The sequence below is a fragment of the Neopsephotus bourkii genome, unplaced genomic scaffold, assembly GCF_033783945.1.
Source record: "Neopsephotus bourkii isolate Nb327-2 ecotype Australia unplaced genomic scaffold, CSIRO-AGI_Nbou_v1 NB_838, whole genome shotgun sequence".
Taxonomy (NCBI): Eukaryota; Metazoa; Chordata; class Aves; order Psittaciformes; family Psittacidae; genus Neopsephotus; species Neopsephotus bourkii.
In genome coordinates, this window is record NW_026901334.1 from 1,908,857 (window position 1) to 1,926,121 (window position 17,265).

The 17,265-nt window shown below is 52.5% G+C and overlaps 1 protein-coding gene across 1 annotated transcript in view; it reads left to right on the forward strand.

The window, feature by feature from the left end:
* Positions 1 to 17,265, forward strand: part of LOC133213610 (fibrillin-2-like) — a 93,398-nt gene that overhangs the window by 59,841 nt on the left and 16,292 nt on the right. The window contains exons 13-35 of the mRNA XM_061355944.1: positions 355 to 474; positions 1,119 to 1,244; positions 1,706 to 1,828; positions 2,487 to 2,762; positions 3,119 to 3,172; positions 4,749 to 4,874; positions 5,261 to 5,386; positions 5,947 to 6,066; positions 6,801 to 6,938; positions 7,018 to 7,068; positions 8,189 to 8,314; positions 8,866 to 9,093; positions 9,190 to 9,315; positions 9,674 to 9,802; positions 13,680 to 13,805; positions 14,077 to 14,202; positions 14,546 to 14,668; positions 14,939 to 15,064; positions 15,195 to 15,320; positions 15,755 to 15,877; positions 16,220 to 16,342; positions 16,686 to 16,811; positions 16,989 to 17,111. Coding sequence (XP_061211928.1) covers positions 355 to 474; positions 1,119 to 1,244; positions 1,706 to 1,828; positions 2,487 to 2,762; positions 3,119 to 3,172; positions 4,749 to 4,874; positions 5,261 to 5,386; positions 5,947 to 6,066; positions 6,801 to 6,938; positions 7,018 to 7,068; positions 8,189 to 8,314; positions 8,866 to 9,093; positions 9,190 to 9,315; positions 9,674 to 9,802; positions 13,680 to 13,805; positions 14,077 to 14,202; positions 14,546 to 14,668; positions 14,939 to 15,064; positions 15,195 to 15,320; positions 15,755 to 15,877; positions 16,220 to 16,342; positions 16,686 to 16,811; positions 16,989 to 17,111 — 2,991 coding nt within the window. The remainder of the gene's footprint in view (positions 1 to 354; positions 475 to 1,118; positions 1,245 to 1,705; positions 1,829 to 2,486; positions 2,763 to 3,118; positions 3,173 to 4,748; positions 4,875 to 5,260; positions 5,387 to 5,946; positions 6,067 to 6,800; positions 6,939 to 7,017; positions 7,069 to 8,188; positions 8,315 to 8,865; positions 9,094 to 9,189; positions 9,316 to 9,673; positions 9,803 to 13,679; positions 13,806 to 14,076; positions 14,203 to 14,545; positions 14,669 to 14,938; positions 15,065 to 15,194; positions 15,321 to 15,754; positions 15,878 to 16,219; positions 16,343 to 16,685; positions 16,812 to 16,988; positions 17,112 to 17,265) is intronic.

Genomic DNA, 17,265 nt, shown 5'->3' on the forward strand with positions numbered 1-17,265 from the left:
TAAGGAATTGGCTGGAGGACTGTGTTCAAAGGCTTACAGACAATGGCTCAATGTCCAAGTGAAAACCAGTAACGAGTGGTGTCCCTCAAGAGTCCATTCTGGGAACAGTGCTCTTTAATGTCTTCATCAACGCCATAGTGGTACTGAGGGCATCCTCAGCAAGTCTGCAGATGACACCAAGCTGAGTGTTGCAGTTGGTTCGCTTGAGGGAAGGGATGCATCCATTACTGGTTGTGGTGTCAGGATGCTGAGTGCTGGGGTTGAAAGGACAGGATCAAGGCAGCCTTTGCTGCCTCTCCTTGGAGCTTGCTGTCTATCACGGTGACTCATGGGTTTGGGCTTTTCTTCTTGCAGATGTGGATGAGTGCTCCAGCAGCCCCTGCGTGCATGGTGACTGCGTGAACACACCGGGCTCCTACCACTGCAAGTGCCATGAGGGCTTCCAGAGCACCCCAACAAAGCAGGCTTGCATTGGTAAGTGTGTTCTGTTTCTCTTTTGGGGAGGACACAGCGTACTGTAAGACTGTCAGTGGGTTATGAGACCAAGGTACCAAAGGAAAATGATTGTAAAGGGGGAGGAGAGCGAAGAGTCATAGAATCATGGAATGGTTGGGGTTGGAAGAGACACTAAATCTTTTAAGCTGAATCCTTCTTGTGGTTCTCTTTCTGGTGGTGGAAATCAGGTCCTCACTTCCTCTTTACAACACCTGCTCCATGTGGCATTTTGGGGCTGTTCAGCCTGGAGAAGAGAAGCTGTGTGGAGACCTCAGGGCAGCTTCCAGTGTCTGAAGGGGGCTACAAGGATGCTGGAGAGGGGCTCTGCATCAGGGACTGCAGTGATAGGACAAGGGGTGATGGGTTCAAACTGAAACAGGGGAAGTTCAGGTTGGAGATAAGATAGAAGTTCTTCTCTGTGAAGGTGATTGACAGAGCCTTGGGTGACATGGTCTTAATGTGAAGCATCCCTGCCAGTGACAGGGGTTGGAACTGGATGATCTTACGGTCCCTTCCAACCCAAACCATTCTATGATTCTATAATCCTAAATTGGATCTGATCCTAAACTGGATTGCTTTTCTCTCCACCTGCTGCTACTTTCCTGTGTTTATTTCCCTGGCAGATATCGATGAGTGCATCATGAACGGGGTGATGTGTAGGAACGGCCGCTGTGTTAACACTGATGGAAGCTTCCAGTGTATCTGCAATGCAGGCTTTGAAATCACCCCTGATGGCAAGAACTGTGTTGGTAAGCTATCTCCCGATGCACTTGGGACTGAGACTATGTCCTTCATAGGGTTTGGTGATTAATCTCTGCTGTATTCCCTTCATCTCTAGGGCAGAGTGCATCTTAAAATGAGAGGATTGAAATGGGAAGGTGTTTTGTAAGGGTGCTAGTGCTGCTGGAGTGCTCCTGTAGGTTTTGGGGTCCAGGAGCATGGGCAGGGCTGGGTGTGGAAGGACATTCTCCAGCAGCCAGTGTCTGAGACCTACTGTGTGCTGCATGGTGACCATGGTACTGAGAGCAGCAGGGATGCAGCAGGACAGCTCTCACCCAGGAGCAGCAGTGGGAACTCTGCCCTGAGGATTAGCACCCAGTGCCATAAGAACCAATCTGACCATGAGATGGGAGTCAGAGTGTTTTTGAGCACAGGAGAGCCTTGCTGATGCTCTCAGCCTCAACTCATGGTTTCTGTTTGTCCTCCCCAGATCATGATGAATGTGCCACGACCAACATGTGCCTCAATGGGATGTGTATCAATGAGGATGGCAGCTTCAAGTGCATCTGCAAGCCTGGTTTCGTGCTGGCTCCCAATGGGCGGTACTGTGTCGGTGCGTAGGTCCCCAGCCTTGGTCCTTGTCCTCTTCCCAGCCTGCTGCCCACATTCCTGGGGACTTGTGATGTGTCTGAGACAAGAGGAGATGAGGAAAACCAAGGCTGTTGCCAAACATCTCCTGTTCTGCCTTCAGAAATGAGCCCCTCACAGCAAAATGGGCACAGGGGAAATGTTCTTGCACCTCCACAAACTGGAGCTTCAATCCTCTTTCTGGGGGAGGTAAAACAGGGCTGTGAAGCTTCCTGTTGCCTATGTGAGCTGGCAGCAGTCATCTCCACAGCTTCCCCAGCACATTCCAGTGCGCTTTGTGGGCCACCTCCCAAAGCCAGGCAGGTTAGAATGTGAAGGCAGAGTGGAGAAAGGAGGAGGAGGAGAGCACAGCACTTCTTTGACACGCTGCTGTGGCATGGGGTGAATTCTCTGGGTCACTGAGCTGTAAACAGAGAATGATCTGGGTCTCAGGAGACCAAAGACCCCTGTTGCTTCCTTCGAACCATCAGGAAGAGTCAGCAGAGCACACAAGGGATGTGATGCTCTAACTGCACCTCTGGCTCCCTCTTAGCATCCAAGTCACCCTGCAAAAGAGGGCAAAGCTCCTGTCAGTGTCTCCTGCCTGTGGGTAAGTGACAGCCACTTTCTCCTTCCTCTTTCAGACATCGACGAGTGTGAGACACCAGGGATCTGCATGAATGGCTGGTGCATCAACACAGAGGGCTCCTTCCGCTGCGAGTGCCTGGGGGGCCTGGCCATCGGCGTGGATGGACGGGTCTGTGTGGACACCCACATGCGCAGCACCTGCTACGGAGGCATTAAGAAGGGCACATGTGCTCGTCCCTTCCCAGGGGCAGTCACCAAGTCTGAGTGCTGCTGCGCTAACCCGGACCATGGCTTTGGAGAGCCCTGCCAGCCCTGTCCAGCCAAGAACTCTGGTGAGCTCCTCTTCCATCTGAGTTTGCAAGGAGCCTGGGAGGTGCTGAGAGACATCCCAGCTCCTGGAGATGGCCTTCACAGCTTGGCAGGGACATGGGAGAGCCATAGGCAGTGGGAAAGGAATGCCACGCGGTTACAGATTGAGGTTGGGTCCACAAATCTGATGCTGATCTCTTTGCAGGGCTTCTATTGAGTGTCAGCTCTAAAATACACATTGTATAAGTGTAAACTGACACTGCTTGGAAGCCCATAGGTGACATCCAACCAAGCAATAAATCCAGCATTACCAAGAGTTGATGTGACTATGTGTGAACTGTCTAGAAAAGCTAACAGCTCTGTTGTGCTTTCCACACAGCTGAATTCCAGGCGCTCTGCAGCAGTGGCATTGGAATAACAGCTGATGGCAGAGGTACGTGCATCCCATGGGCCAGAGGTTAGACAAGCACCTCTAACATCACTCTCAGCTCTTTCTTTCAGCTGCTTTTAATGGAGCATGCATGCATCTGTAGGTGTGTGTGCCATGGGAGGCTTGGCACTGCGGAGGGTGTGCTGGAGAGTTAGTCCATGACACCCGTGTATGTAAGAGCTGTTTGTGAGTAAGCACAGGGTAGTTTGCATAGCCTGGGTGGGTGTGAGTGCATGCAAGAGCCTATCTGTGTGAGTGAGTGTCAGTGGGTGGGATGTGAGCTTGGGCACAGGGAGAGAGCAGTGCTGTGTGTCTTGTCTCCTCCCTCCATGAGTTAATGTTGAGCAAGCATCCCCGAGGACTGTGCATTGAATCAAGGAGTTGATTCCTGGCACCCTGTGGGAACTCCGTTGCTGGGGATGCACACACAGAGTCTGGCTTTACTCCCTGCTTTGGTGGGAATGAAGAGCATGACCAATTGCATCCTCTTGCTTGTTTCCATCCTCTGCCCTCCAGCTCCGTGGTCACGGGGGAAGAGGGCTCAGGGAGAGGGAGGTGATAAGCGTGTGTTGGGATGTGTTGCCAATGGGCTGCTTTGAATTAGACAGCAAGAGGTCAGGCAGGCGGCTGTGCTGCCAGCCCCGGGCAGTGCTTGGATCAGCAGGAAGAGCACAACGCAGCCAGAGAGCTCCGGTCTTTCAGAACTTTCCAAATGGGAATGAGCCAGAGGCAAAACCCTGGTGACTTCTTGGGCTTCCTTCCAGGGCACCGTCTCTGGGCCAAAGTCACTCTCAGGCTAACGATAAGATGCTTTCTAGCAAGAAGCTAGCATCAGACGTGCTCTGGTCAGCCCGTTGCTGCCCACAGCCAGGGCTGGATGCACTCAGTGCTCTCCAGGGTTGCATTTCCCTGGGGATGTAACCGAAATCCAACGGCGTGGAGACAAAGGCCAGCAGTGTCTGGGAAGCCCTGGCCTGGGCTTCTTGCCATCTGGCTCTATGGCACCGTGAGGACGCTGCTGCACAAACACAAACCTGCCCTGTTCTGTGGGCAGCCTGGTTCCAGCCAGGCTCAAATCTCTTTGCCTGGGCACCACAGCAGGTTGCCCATCATGCTCTGCCCTTGCCCCAGCTGGACCCAGCATCCTGCTCATAGCGTCTTACAACCAGTTCTTCCTCCCAGCTTTACCATTAGAAGGGATAAGTAAATGGTGTGCCATGAGTACTTGGGATAAAGATACTGTAAGGAGAGCCAGGAATGTAACAGAAAGACCTGAGAGCCCTTGATATGGAGCTGAGTCTGGGTTTATCTCAACCCTTATCCAGTTCTCTCCTTCTGAGCTCAGAGCCCTGTGCTTGATCATACCTGTGTATCCCCAGGACGAGATGCCCAGTGCCAAAGCCCCAGAAAGAGAGGAAAAGGGGTCTCCAGGACCTCCTGGATCAAACCAGTAGGACAGGAAGGAAGGATTTCTGCAGTGGGGTGCCCACTGTAAGGAACAATGAAGAATTCATGGGGGGCAGATTTCTGTATTTGCGTTTGCCAGGATCCATCTGATTTGCCTTCTTTCCCTGTGCAGACATCAATGAATGTGCCCTCAACCCTGACATCTGCCCCAATGGCATGTGCGAGAACCTGCGCGGGAGCTACCGCTGCATCTGCAACCTGGGCTACGAGTCCGATCCCACGGGCAAGAACTGTGTGGGTGAGTTCAGGGCAGCTCCAGCTCCCTGTGGCAGGGACCCAGGAGCTCAGGGATGCTGGGGAGAGGGTGGCACGCACTCAGTGTGGACCTAGGAGCCAGATGCAGGCTCTGACTGCACAGGAGCCTGGGGTGATAGAGCTGATGCCCTCAAGCACTGCTCCCATTCAGGGATGCGTTGTCCACATGGAAGAGCACAAGGTGCTTTGTGTTTGCAGAGCACCTTGTACCAAGCAAGCTACATGTATGTCCATTGCATAGCAAGGGGCTACATGTATGTGATGTAACATACCTTCCACATGGCATTGCTTTGAGGGGGGTGATGCATTTCTGTGCCTCTCAGGCTCTGTAGATGCTGTAGCTCATCAACCCCATCTCTCTGCCCGCAGATGTTGATGAATGCACTGTCAATCGCCTGCTGTGTGACAATGGACTGTGCCGCAACACACCCGGCAGCTACACCTGCACCTGCCCCAAGGGCTTCGTCTTCAGGACGGAGACAGATACCTGTGAAGGTAACGTGACTTGAAGGGACCTGAGAGCATCTTCATGCCTGAAAGGGAGCTCAAGGTCTAACGTGTCTTTGGTTCCCTTTTGACCGCAGTGGTTTGAACTGGAGCAGATCCAGGCTTTGGGTTTGTGGTTTCTTTTCCTGCAAGGGGCAAGTTTCACACTTCATCCAAAAGCGCAGACATCCAAACCCAGACCATCTGGGCTCTTCAGTGACAGAAAACCACAACAATTTCCTCTAGGGCCCTCGATTTTTAGCTAAAACTTGACCAAAATTGCCAGTTTTGGCAATTTGATTGCAAGCTTACACTTTGGAGTGGGGGAAATGATTTGCTGACCACAAAGTCCTCAGATGTTTGAGAACTGGCCCTTTGCACATGAATGTCTGTTTAGAGGGGAAAAAAAGGTTTTCTGTAAAGAAGGTGAAAAATGGCCTGGACTGAGGGTCCTCTGGGTGATTGAAAGCCTCTTTTCTTCATGTTCTTTATCATCTCCCCGCAGTCTCTGGCCCAGAAAACAAGGTCCCATGGCACTCACTGCAGTGACAGTCCCTTTCTTCCCACAGATATCAATGAGTGCACCTCTAACCCCTGTGTGAACGGTGTCTGCAGGAACAATGCTGGCTCCTTTGCCTGTGAGTGCTCCCCTGGCAGCAAGCTGGACCCCAGCGGCACCATCTGTGTGGGTAAGGATGTGACAGGCAGCTCTGGGACAGTGGCTGGTATCAGTAGTGCCCATCATCACCCCTTGCTGTTCATCTGAAGCAAGCCTTGTATTCGTGGCTTGGGGATGGGGATCTTTTGACCCCTCTCTTTCTCATCCAGTGTTTCTTTGGTTGTTGGTAGCAGTTAACATCTGACTCATGCATCCTGAGAGCCTGAGAAGCTGCAGCCTCAGGCAGTGCTTTGAGCAGTGAGCAGCAGACATGGAGATCCCCAGCTGTGCTACAGCCATGGGGTCCCAGGGGATCCTCAGGGCATCAGGATGGTGGGTTCTCACTCAGCAGATGGGTTTGTAGTGTGCTGACATGAAGGCACATCAGGATGAAGTAGATCCCTTCTCATCAAGATGGTAGGGTACCCACTTCCCACTCCTAGGTGATGAGGGGCAGCTGGAGGAAAGGACTGGAGGAGCAGGCTGGAACTAGAAAGGCAGGACACAGAAGTGATGCAATAGGTGTATCAGAGAGCACAGAAATGCTGCTCCACAGCACAACAGTGCTCAGGACACCAGCAGAGTTTGTGTCCATGCACTTTACTCCACAGCATGAAGGATCAAGTGACACCAGGGAGCAATAGTCCCACTGCAGCTCCATGATAGTTTCCTCCTAGCTGCTTCGCATGGCAGCCTGGCTTCCTGGAGCTGGGAGCCTCCAGCAAGGAGCAGCTCTTCACTCGTGTCTTGTCTTTGCCTCTCCAGACAGCATGAAAGGGACGTGCTGGTTGAACATCCAGGATGGGCGCTGCGAGGTGAACATCAATGGGGCCACCCTGAAATCCGAGTGCTGTGCCACGCTGGGGGCAGCGTGGGGCAGCCCCTGTGAGCGCTGCGAGATCGGTAAGGCTCTGCCAGCACCACCCCCAGGAAGGCAGGAGGAAGCCCATATCATCACTGACATTCCTCTGTTTCATTGCAGATACTGCCTGTCCCCGAGGATATGCTAGGATGAAGGGGGTCACGTGTGAAGGTAAACTGCTGCAGGACATAGGAGATGAGGGTTTTGATTGGGAGCATGGTCACTCTTTATTGCTGTCCTGTGACTCTGAGTCTTTGGTGGGGGATCTACACTTTGTGGCCCTTTGTCAGACTCTCTCCAGTATGTCCGTCTCTGTCTCATACTGTGATGGCCAGAACTGAATTCCAGTTGTGCCCTCACGCATGCTGAGTAGAGAGGAAGCATCACTTCCCTCAGCCTGCTGGCAGCACTCCTAATGCAGCCCCGGATACCGCTGGCCTTTGCAGCAAGGGCACGTTGCTGCCTCATGTTCAACTTGGTGGCTACCAGGACCCCAGGCCCTTTCCTGCCAAGCTGCTTTCCAGCTGGGTGACCTCCAGCACTTATCAGTGTTCCTGGCAGCCCATTTCTCCAGCTTGCCAAGGTCCCTCTGGATGGCAGCGTGACCTTCTGGTGTATCAGCCATTCCTCCCAGTTCTGTGCCATCAGCAGCTCTGCTGAGGATACGCTTTACCCCATCATCCTGATAACTAATGATGATGTGAAACAGGATCAGACCCAGTACTGAGGCCACTGAACAGCACTCCCTGGGCCCAGCCATTCAGACAGTTTCCAATCTATCTCACTGTCTGCTCAACCAGCCCATACATCAGCAGCTTCTATATGAGGACCTTATGGGAAGCAGTGCTCAAGGCCTTAATGAAGGTTAGGTGGCCGATGTCCACCACTGCTCCCTTGCCTACTGGGCCAGCCACTTTATCATAGAATTAGGTCAAGCTCATCAGTCACGACTCCCCCTGGTCCATCCATGCTGACTCCTGCTGGTGATTTTCTTGTCATTCACGTACCTGGAGGTGGGTTTCCAAGTTTAGCTGCTCCATCAGCAGTACTTACATTTGTGGGTCCTGATGCCACTGTATCAGTGCTATGCCAGCCAACAGGACCACTCTGTCTCTGACAAGGCTTTGGAATGCCCTTGCAGAAGTGCCTGGGCATGACTGTGGCTGTGTGACAGGATGGAGTCTTTTGGGCAGCTCTGGACTCCTTCCACCTCCTCCAAGAGCTCCTCAAGGCCACACTGGGCTTGTCCCTGTGCTGCTCTCATGCCTGTCCCTTGCTTTTGTGCCAACAGATGTGAATGAGTGCGAGGTCTTCCCTGGTGTCTGCCCAAATGGGCGCTGTGTGAACACTGCTGGCTCCTTTCGGTGCGAGTGTCCAGAAGGACTGACCCTCGATGGCACTGCTAGGACATGTGTGGGTAAGGACACCTCCTGGTCACTGTTCAGCCCTATCTACAGTGGTCCAACCATCCCCTACCCACCACATGCAACAGTCTTGAGAACTGAGTGATGGCACATCATACCTGCAAGGCTGCCCTAGCTTCATGTCTGCAGGTTCAGCTAGTAACACAGTCATTCTCCTTGGGTGGACTTCAGGGGTAGACATACAATTAACCTAATTGGTTAATGACATGGCCCAGCAGCCCTAAACCAACTCCTGGCTGCTTTCTGGGCACACCATGACAAAACTCTGCCCTTCATATGGGCCATCTGCACTACTACACGGTGGAGGTTCCTTTCTCTGGTTCTGTTGCAGTCACAGGCTGGCCATGTCCATGCTATTAAATCCCTTGTAGCACCACAAACAAGGTGGCCTCATCCACATGGCCTCTACCTGGGCATTGTTTGGAGGATGCTCCAGCCAAAGCTGTTCCAGGAACCTTGCCAACTGTGTCACAGGCACCGATACCTCTGGTTTGCCCAGAGGTTGGGTGCTGCAGGCAAGGGCTCAGCTCTGCTCTCTCCCCAGATGTGCGTGTGGAGCAGTGCTACATGAAATGGGATGAAGATGAGTGCACGGAGCCTCTGCCAGGCAAGTACCGCATCGACATGTGCTGCTGCTCCGTGGGCTCAGCCTGGGGCATCGACTGTGAAGAATGTCCCAAGGTTGGCTCCAGTGAGTACAAGGCCATCTGCCCAAGGGGACCCGGCTTCGCCAACCGAGGAGACGTGCTTTCAGGAAGGCCTTTCTACAAAGGTGAGAGCAAAGAGGAGCTGCTGTTTGCCTGGGGACTCGAAGGTTCATTGCAGACATCCCCTCCCTGAAACGTTGCTGTTCTGTCTTCACCCACAGATGTGAATGAATGTAAGGTCTTCTCCGGCTTGTGCACTCATGGGACCTGTCGAAACACCATTGGCAGCTTCAGGTGTCTCTGTGGCAACGGCTTTGCTTTGGATGCTGAAGAAAGGAACTGCACAGGTAAGGGAAAAGCAGCTTCCTCTGGAACACTCTTGCCCATCTTGCAGCCTTGTGCACCTCATGGAATTCTTAGCATGATGGTGGTACCCAGAGGAGCCACAGCTTTTATCTTAGGGACATACTGAGAAGCCAAAGGCAGGACCATGAGCAGAAGGCTCCTTCTGCTCACGGGATGAAAGATGAATCCTGCACTAGAGAGAAAGTTTAACTGCTGTCTCTCCCTTCAGGAAGAGGAGTTCCTTGGTCTGCTGGGCCAGACTTGCCAGTCCTTGTTCATTGAATTTGCTGTGCAGTACGGGCAGTTGTAGTGATGCTTGTAGTCTGTTCTGCCTCCACTAGCTGCTCTTCCTCCCCACAGACATCGACGAGTGCCGCATCTCACCAGACCTGTGTGGCCATGGCACCTGTGTCAACACGCCAGGCAGCTTCGAGTGCGAGTGCTTCGAAGGCTACGAGAGCGGCTTCATGATGATGAAGAACTGCATGGGTAAGGACTTGTCTCCAGGGCAGGGCTGCACCTTACTCGTGTGCAACAGGGAGGAAAGGAGCTGGTGCCACACAGGGCTTTGTGCCAAGCTGCTCTCTGTGTGTCCGGACACTCCTTGGTATTAAGTCAGATCTCTTCATTGCCCTCTGGGAGAGCAGTGGGGTCCAGGGTAGTGAGTCTTTTGCCTTGCTTTCATTGCAGAGGTGGAGCTGGGCTGAAGGCAGCACGTGTAGAGAGAGGGATGCTGTGTGTGGAGCTGAGTGCACCACAGATGTAATCCTGGGACTGCTGTGCTCTGCCTGCGCCAATAGCCCAGCAGTGAGGGGCTCCACGCTGTCTCTGCTAGCAGTGCCCCAAGGCTCTGCCCCATGCAGAGGCAGTGAAAAGGCTGTGAGACTTGGAGCCCAAAACTGGGGTTCTTCATTCAGAGACCTCTATTCATGGTGACCTCCTGGTTCAGAGGCCAGAGCCTGTGCCTGGCACCAGGGATAGTGGTGCCCCATGAGCCAGAGAAGGAGACTGGCAGCCCAGACCAGCATCAGGAAGGACTCTATATGTGTATATATATATATTCATATATATATGTAGTATAGTGCATCTTGGGCTCTTTCTGTGCGATATTGACGGGATATCGTTGGTCCTGCCCTGCCACCTCCTGGCCACCGTTCCCTCAGCTGTGGGAGGCCACAGGGGAGCCCAGGTGCCACCAACCAGCTTTCCTCCAGTTCTTTCCCATCCCTTTCCTGCTTGCTGTACCCAAAGGGCATTTCCCTGCAATCCCAGGGCAATGTTGCCTCCCTTGTTTTACGTTAGACTAAGGCCCTGTATTTCCTTTTCCATCTTGTTCATACACAATGCTCATTCTTCCTTCGCTTCGACCTCCCCTTGAACCAAACCTTGGCCACTAACCTCTCCTCTTGTTTGAGCCACCAGCAACTGGAGCTTGAGCTTGGCATTGCCACTGAGCTGGGACAGGAACCCTGCCTGGTATTTTCATTCCTGCTACGTAGGGAGACGGCAACCTTTATACTGGAGATTGGCTACTGCCCAGTGGAGCTCTGCCAGGCCAGCAGCTTGAACTCATTGGCTGTGAGCTCCAGTTCTCATGCACACTTGGCTCTTTCCTTTGGGTGATGTCTCATCTCCTTCTACTTATTTTCAGCCTTGTGTTACCCATCTACTGTTTATTCTGCACTGATTATTTACATATCCACACTCTAAATGAACACCCATCTCCAGACATGATTCGTATCGTATGTTCAACCCTTGCAGTGAACCATGCCTATTCCAACAGCATTGCAGAATGTTTCTCAACTTGTAGATGTTTTCGTAGATGTCTCCATGCCACCACAGGTATCTTCCTAACTTGGTTCATCTACCTGCCCTAAATGATGTCTCACATGCTACATTGGCCATTTAATTCAGTTACATGTAGCTTGGTCTCCTTCTTAGATAATGTATGTTCCTTGCAAGGAGCTGTCAGTTATGATTAGATCACTACTGACATTAGTAGACCTATTATTTCTACTTCTCTATTAGAAGACAGATTAATCTTTGGTCTTTATAGCACTGCTGCCGTTGCACATCCCACAGCCATGTGCCGTTAAATCAAATGCCTCCACTGGCATGAGAACATGGAGAAATACCTTGCTCAGCAAGAGGTTCACCATTTGATAGCTTGCATCTCTTCCAGCTTGAATCTTGCTGATTCAACCAGTTTTCCTTGGCCTGCTTTCCACCCAATCTTTGCTAAAATGACTCTCAACCTGGTCTCACTGCTGGGTGAGATCTCATCAACTGCTGCTCTTTCTGCCCCATTCCATGGGATCCGCAGCATTTTTGTACCTCAACCATGAATCAGTAGCCTCAACCATTATTCAAGCCCCTGTCCAGTTCCCCAAACCCATAGCACAGATCAAGTCCTTCATGAGGCGTTCTGGTAGACCATCTGCATTCTTCCAGCCCACTCTATTTCCAGTCAGGGTTGTAAGGGCTCCCTTTCACCTGCCCGTTTAATCATCCTTTCTCCTCAGATCATCCTTTACAGCTCCTCCCATCTGGCCAATGGTTTTATTCTCTCAGCTTCTCATCTGCTTTCAATTGAGGGATTCTTGTTTGTAGCTTAAAAAAAACCCCTCAATGACCTCAGTACCTCAGTTTGTCTCCAACAAGTCAGCCAGACTGTTGCTGTCCTCTAATTCCTGGCATACCATGTTCCTCTCCTCGTCTGTCTAGCCAGGAGAACTTGTCTGAGTGACAGTCTTCATATTCTGCTCTTTCTGCTTTGGCTTGGACTTTCAAACCGCTTCAATCTGTGGCTTGATTCGATACCATGGATTTCTTTTTCATATTTGCTTCTCTGAGTTCTTTATAATCCATCCCTGCCGCTGGTGTGGGTTTGTGTCTTTCCACATGATTTGTAGTGTGGGCTCCCACAGCTCACACTGATTCTTCTCCTGCTTTTCCATCTCCATTTCTGGGATACTGAGATTCACAGCCCCACTGATGCCCTGCTAAGTTCTTTCAGTAAAGAGATTTCTGATATCTTTATACAAGGATGTTGTATTTCATTGTTGGGTTGGGTTGTTTGGGGTTCTTTATAATGCCCATTCCACCTTATCCTTTCTTCCAGGTGACAGGGGATTGACTCATTTCACCCCAAAGTGTATTGTGAAGACTATGGCTTTTCCCATGGTCAAGGATTAACTTCTTCCTGCCTGTGTTTGCCAAAAGAGCTTGGCTTCAGCCTTATGATGGAGGAATTCTTGCCAGCTTCTGGCAGGAGGCAACCTCCTGGCACTAAAGGGGTTTGGGGGCATTCGTTATAGCTCACTCAGTTCATTCATGTTGCACTCCATGGCTTTGTATTCTGAATGCCCATGTCTCAGAGTGCAGCTGTGGGCAGATGAATCCTCTGAGCAGCTCCAGGAAGGCTTTCCCTTTTTTCCCCTCTCCTGCTGTCAGTGCAGACCATCTCGAGCCAATGCTAGGGGCAAGCAGGGATGTCAAATCTTTGGAATCTATTCTGGGACCAAAATCGAGAAGCTCATTCTCAGATTCCTGTTTCCAGAGTTAGAGGATCAGATTCAGCCAGCACTTGCTGTGGGAAGCACCACAAGTAGCACAAAGACCTGTGCAATATCACAGGAGATCACAAAGAGCTTTCTCCAGGGGCCACAGATCAGGAATCAACAACAAGGCTTCCCGGTTTCCATACTTGCAGTTCTTCATCTCCTCCTTCCATGGGTTTCTGGTTCCAACCATCCCCATTCCAGTTCACCATTCCAGAAGTTTCCCTTGCTTGGGTTTATTTTTTGATTCTGGCATTTCTCAACTTCTCTATCAGTTTTTTCAGCATCCCAGTTCCGTCCTCGCCTGGATCACCTCCCTCTCCCAGCAGTTACATCTATTTCAGGAATTCCCCCAGTTCCCAGTAAATTTCCTCTCTTTGTCCATATGTGATTTCTTTTCAGCTGTGCACAGCCTATTTCCTAGCGCTGTGTGTGATGCTGGCACTACTTGAAGGCTGGTAACAAGGATGTTCACGTTGTTATCCTAGGACAGTGTCCTGGGATAGTTGGATGGGAGCTGGGAACTATCTTTCTAGTCCTTGCTGGCTAATCTGCACAAAGCTAATGACTTCTTTCCTCCTCATGTTACACTTTCCATCCTACTGAGCTCAAGACAAGAGCTGTGATACTTCAGCCATCAATCCACCCAAGACCTGCATTCACTGCCCTGTTGCTTTTGTCATGTCCCTCTGTGGTGATGGGACTGCGGTGCATGGCACCAGCTCCACCCCATCATCTGGAAAACCAAGCTGAAGGGGGCAGTCCATCACATCTATGATTCTATGATTTCATGTTATTCTCTGTAGATATCAATGAGTGTGAGCGGGACCCACTGCTGTGCAGAGGTGGGATCTGCATGAACACAGATGGCAGCTTCGAATGCATCTGCCCCCCTGGACATGAGCTGACATCTGAAGGGAACACTTGCATAGGTGAGATGATGTTAGGACCAGAGTGTGTTCAAGGGTAATGCTACAGGGAGACTTGGATGGGGGTAGAACACACTTAGCCTGGAGGGACTGAGGTCGTTCCCAGGGTTTCATTGCACTGATGTTGTCTGTTTTCTGCCTGCTGTTCACTGAAGACTGATCAGTGGGGCAGTGACATTCAGCCTGGGGAGAGAAGTAGGTGGGGGGTACCCAGAGAGGGGACCAGATGATGCTCATCATGATGTCAGCTGCTCAAACTGTTCTTCCTACTCAGATATCAACGAATGCTCCCTCAGTGACAACCTGTGTCGCAATGGACGCTGCGTCAACGTCATTGGTACCTACCAGTGTGCTTGTGATTCGGGTTTCCAGGCCACCCTGGACAGGCAGGGCTGTGTTGGTGAGTGCTTCTCTTTGTCAAATAGTTGTGCCACGACCCCAGTGTACTTCCAGAACCCTCCTGGCCTCATGCCTCTTAAAATGCTTGGTGGGGTGTCTGAGGGTAAGGCAAGGGGGGAGCCTCCTGGTTGAGCTACAGCCAGGCTGGTCATCAGCTGTGAAACCAGTGTGAGCTGCAAGTGGTTGCCATGGAAAGCAGGAGATGCTTTCTTGTGGCTGAGGGGGGGGGAGTGGGGTATTTCCTCTTCAACACCTCTCCCACATTATCTCTGTTATGGGCACTGTGAGCAGCTCTGTTGCAAGGCGTTTATGGGCAGCTGCCTGACCTCTCCCTTCTCCTCCAGACATTGATGAGTGCACCATCACCAACGGCGGCTGTGACACACACTGCTCCAACTCGGAGGGCAGCTACGAATGCAGCTGCAGTGAAGGCTATGCTCTGATGCCAGACAAGAGATCGTGTGCAGGTGAGCAGTCAGCTTGGCTCTCACAGGTGCTGCCCCAGAGACCTCTGTGTCCATGGCCAGTCAGCCTTAGTGTTGGCTTTAAGTCACTTCCAGAGGGGTGGTTTTCCTGGACAGATGTTTCTGGTTTGCACTGCAATGTCCAGCCCCTCATGAAAGGCTCCAGAGTCCTGTCACTACATGACTTGGAGCAAAGTCCCTCCTGTGACTCCCTCCTGCTCCCACAATACCCTTTCACTGGCTCTAACAACTTTATTCTGGTCTCCTCTCTAGATATTGATGAATGTGAGGATAATCCAGACATCTGTGATGGGGGGCAGTGCACTAACATCCCTGGGGAGTACCGCTGCCTCTGCTTCGATGGCTTCATGGCATCCCTGGATATGAAGACCTGTATCGGTGAGGACAAGGCTGTGGCCAGCACTGCATCACAAGGCTGCTGTTGGATGGAGGAAGGGCTACAGAGGGTTACCCCAGAGTTGTGTCATGGTTCTTGTGCTGTTCCAAGCAAGTCCTTTCTCTCCTGCAGACGTGAATGAATGTGATCTCAACCCTAACATCTGCCTGCATGGCGAGTGTGAAAACACGAAGGGCTCCTTCATCTGTCACTGCCAGCTGGGCTACTTTGTCAAGAAGGGAACCACAGGCTGCACAGGTAGGAACACCCCAGGCTGGGAGGGTGCTGGTGGGAGCCCTCACAAACACCTCCTGCAGCTGCCATGGAGAGAAACCAGCCCTGCACTGCGGGATGCTGTGCACACCTGGGGATGTGGCTGTGTGCTGGGAGCCCCTCCTGGGCAGGCAGGCTGCAGGCAGGAACTGGCACTCTTCTAGTTGACAGCCAAGCCAGGGGCCTGCCCTTCCTTTTGTCTCCATCTTCCAGGGGTGACAGGGTGAGAGCTGTGCCCATGAGCACTTCAGCTCAAGGGTACAACTCAGGGCAGCCTCTTCCCCAGAGCACCTTGTTCCCATCCCCTGGGGTTCAGAATCCCGGGAGCTGTTGGTACCCAGACCCATTAGCAGGATTTTACCCCCTCCTCTCTGAGGGAAGCCTAGCTGTGTCAGCTCTGATGTCCTTCCTTCCTGCAGACATTGATGAGTGTGAGATTGGGGCTCACAACTGTGACATGCATGCCTCCTGCATCAACGTGCCTGGGAGCTTCAAATGCAAGTGTCGTACAGGCTGGCTTGGAGATGGGCTGAAGTGCAACGGTGAGTTCCTCATCCAGGAGAGGGTCTTTGTGTGTCCGGGTGCTCTATGCACACTTGTGAAGGGATGTAAGGGTACGTGTGCCTGCACTGGGGAGGTACTGGGAGCGTGGGTATGTGTGTGGAAGTGTCTCACTGCCACACTGTGTGTGCCAGCACTGCCATGGGAGCGCCTCAGGGCCATAGGGGCTCACAGAGATGTGTTGGAGCCTCATGAATGCTCCAGGTGCCTGGGGGCTGCGGTCTCCTGGGCCATTTGCTTGTCCTCTGCGCCCTGCACTATATACCTGGGCTTAGAGGGACGGCCAGAGGCAAAGCACTGACCAGGGTGTTCTCCCTCCCCAGACCTGGATGAGTGTGCCACTGAAGAGCACAAGTGCAACCTCAACGCCAACTGTGTCAACACGCCAGGCTCCTACCGCTGCGCCTGCCGGGAAGGCTTCAATGGGGATGGCTTCTCCTGCTCTGGTGAGGCCCAAAGACTCAATGGGCATCCTGCTGGGAAGTGGAGTCCTCCCCTCGGAACCACCAGCCTGGTTCAGCTGCGTGTGTCTGGGGTTCCCCAAAGCAGGTGTCCCCCAAAAGCCACTGTCCCCAAAAGCCCTGAGCCACAGCCTGCTCAGATGCCTGCAGCAGAGACCCCCCTCTTCTCAGCGTGTGTTTGGGGAGGGTCAATGCGATGCGGAGCATTGCAGCCCCCTCCTCAGCATCCCAGCAGCGGGGTGGGAAGCAGCTCATGGGGGTTTCTGGGCAAGCTGAGGGGAGCTCATGGCGCGGACACCGGCTCAGTCTCGTGCTGGATTCTCTGCAGATGTGGACGAGTGTGCAGACAACGTGAACCTGTGTGAGAATGGCCAATGCCTCAATGCGCCCGGGGGTTACCGCTGCGAGTGCGAGATGGGCTTCAACCCCACAGAGGACAGCAAGGCCTGCCAGGGTGAGTGCCCAGGGTACTGACTGTCCAGTGTCCACCTCCTTGCTGGGCTTGGTCTCTCCACTGCACTGTCACCACCTGATCTATTCCTAAGCAAGCCCAACCATCCCCTGGTGGTGCAAGGCTTTGCTTCCAGGTGGGATGCCAGATCCTCAATCCCCAGCTCTCCCTGTTCTGCAGACATTGATGAATGCACCTTCCAGAACATCTGTGTCTTTGGGACCTGCCAGAACCTGCCTGGGATGTTCCGGTGCGCCTGTGATGAAGGCTATGAACTGGACAGGAGTGGAGGCAACTGCACAGGTATAGGGCTCGCACAGGGCTCTTGGATGAGGATCACTGCTCTGTGATCTGCTGGTGGGACCTTGCCCCAGCCATGACACTGGGAGTGTCACTAGCAGCTTAAAGCATCCCTGTGTGATGTGGTGATGTGTCTTTCCTCTTGGTGGAAGGTGGG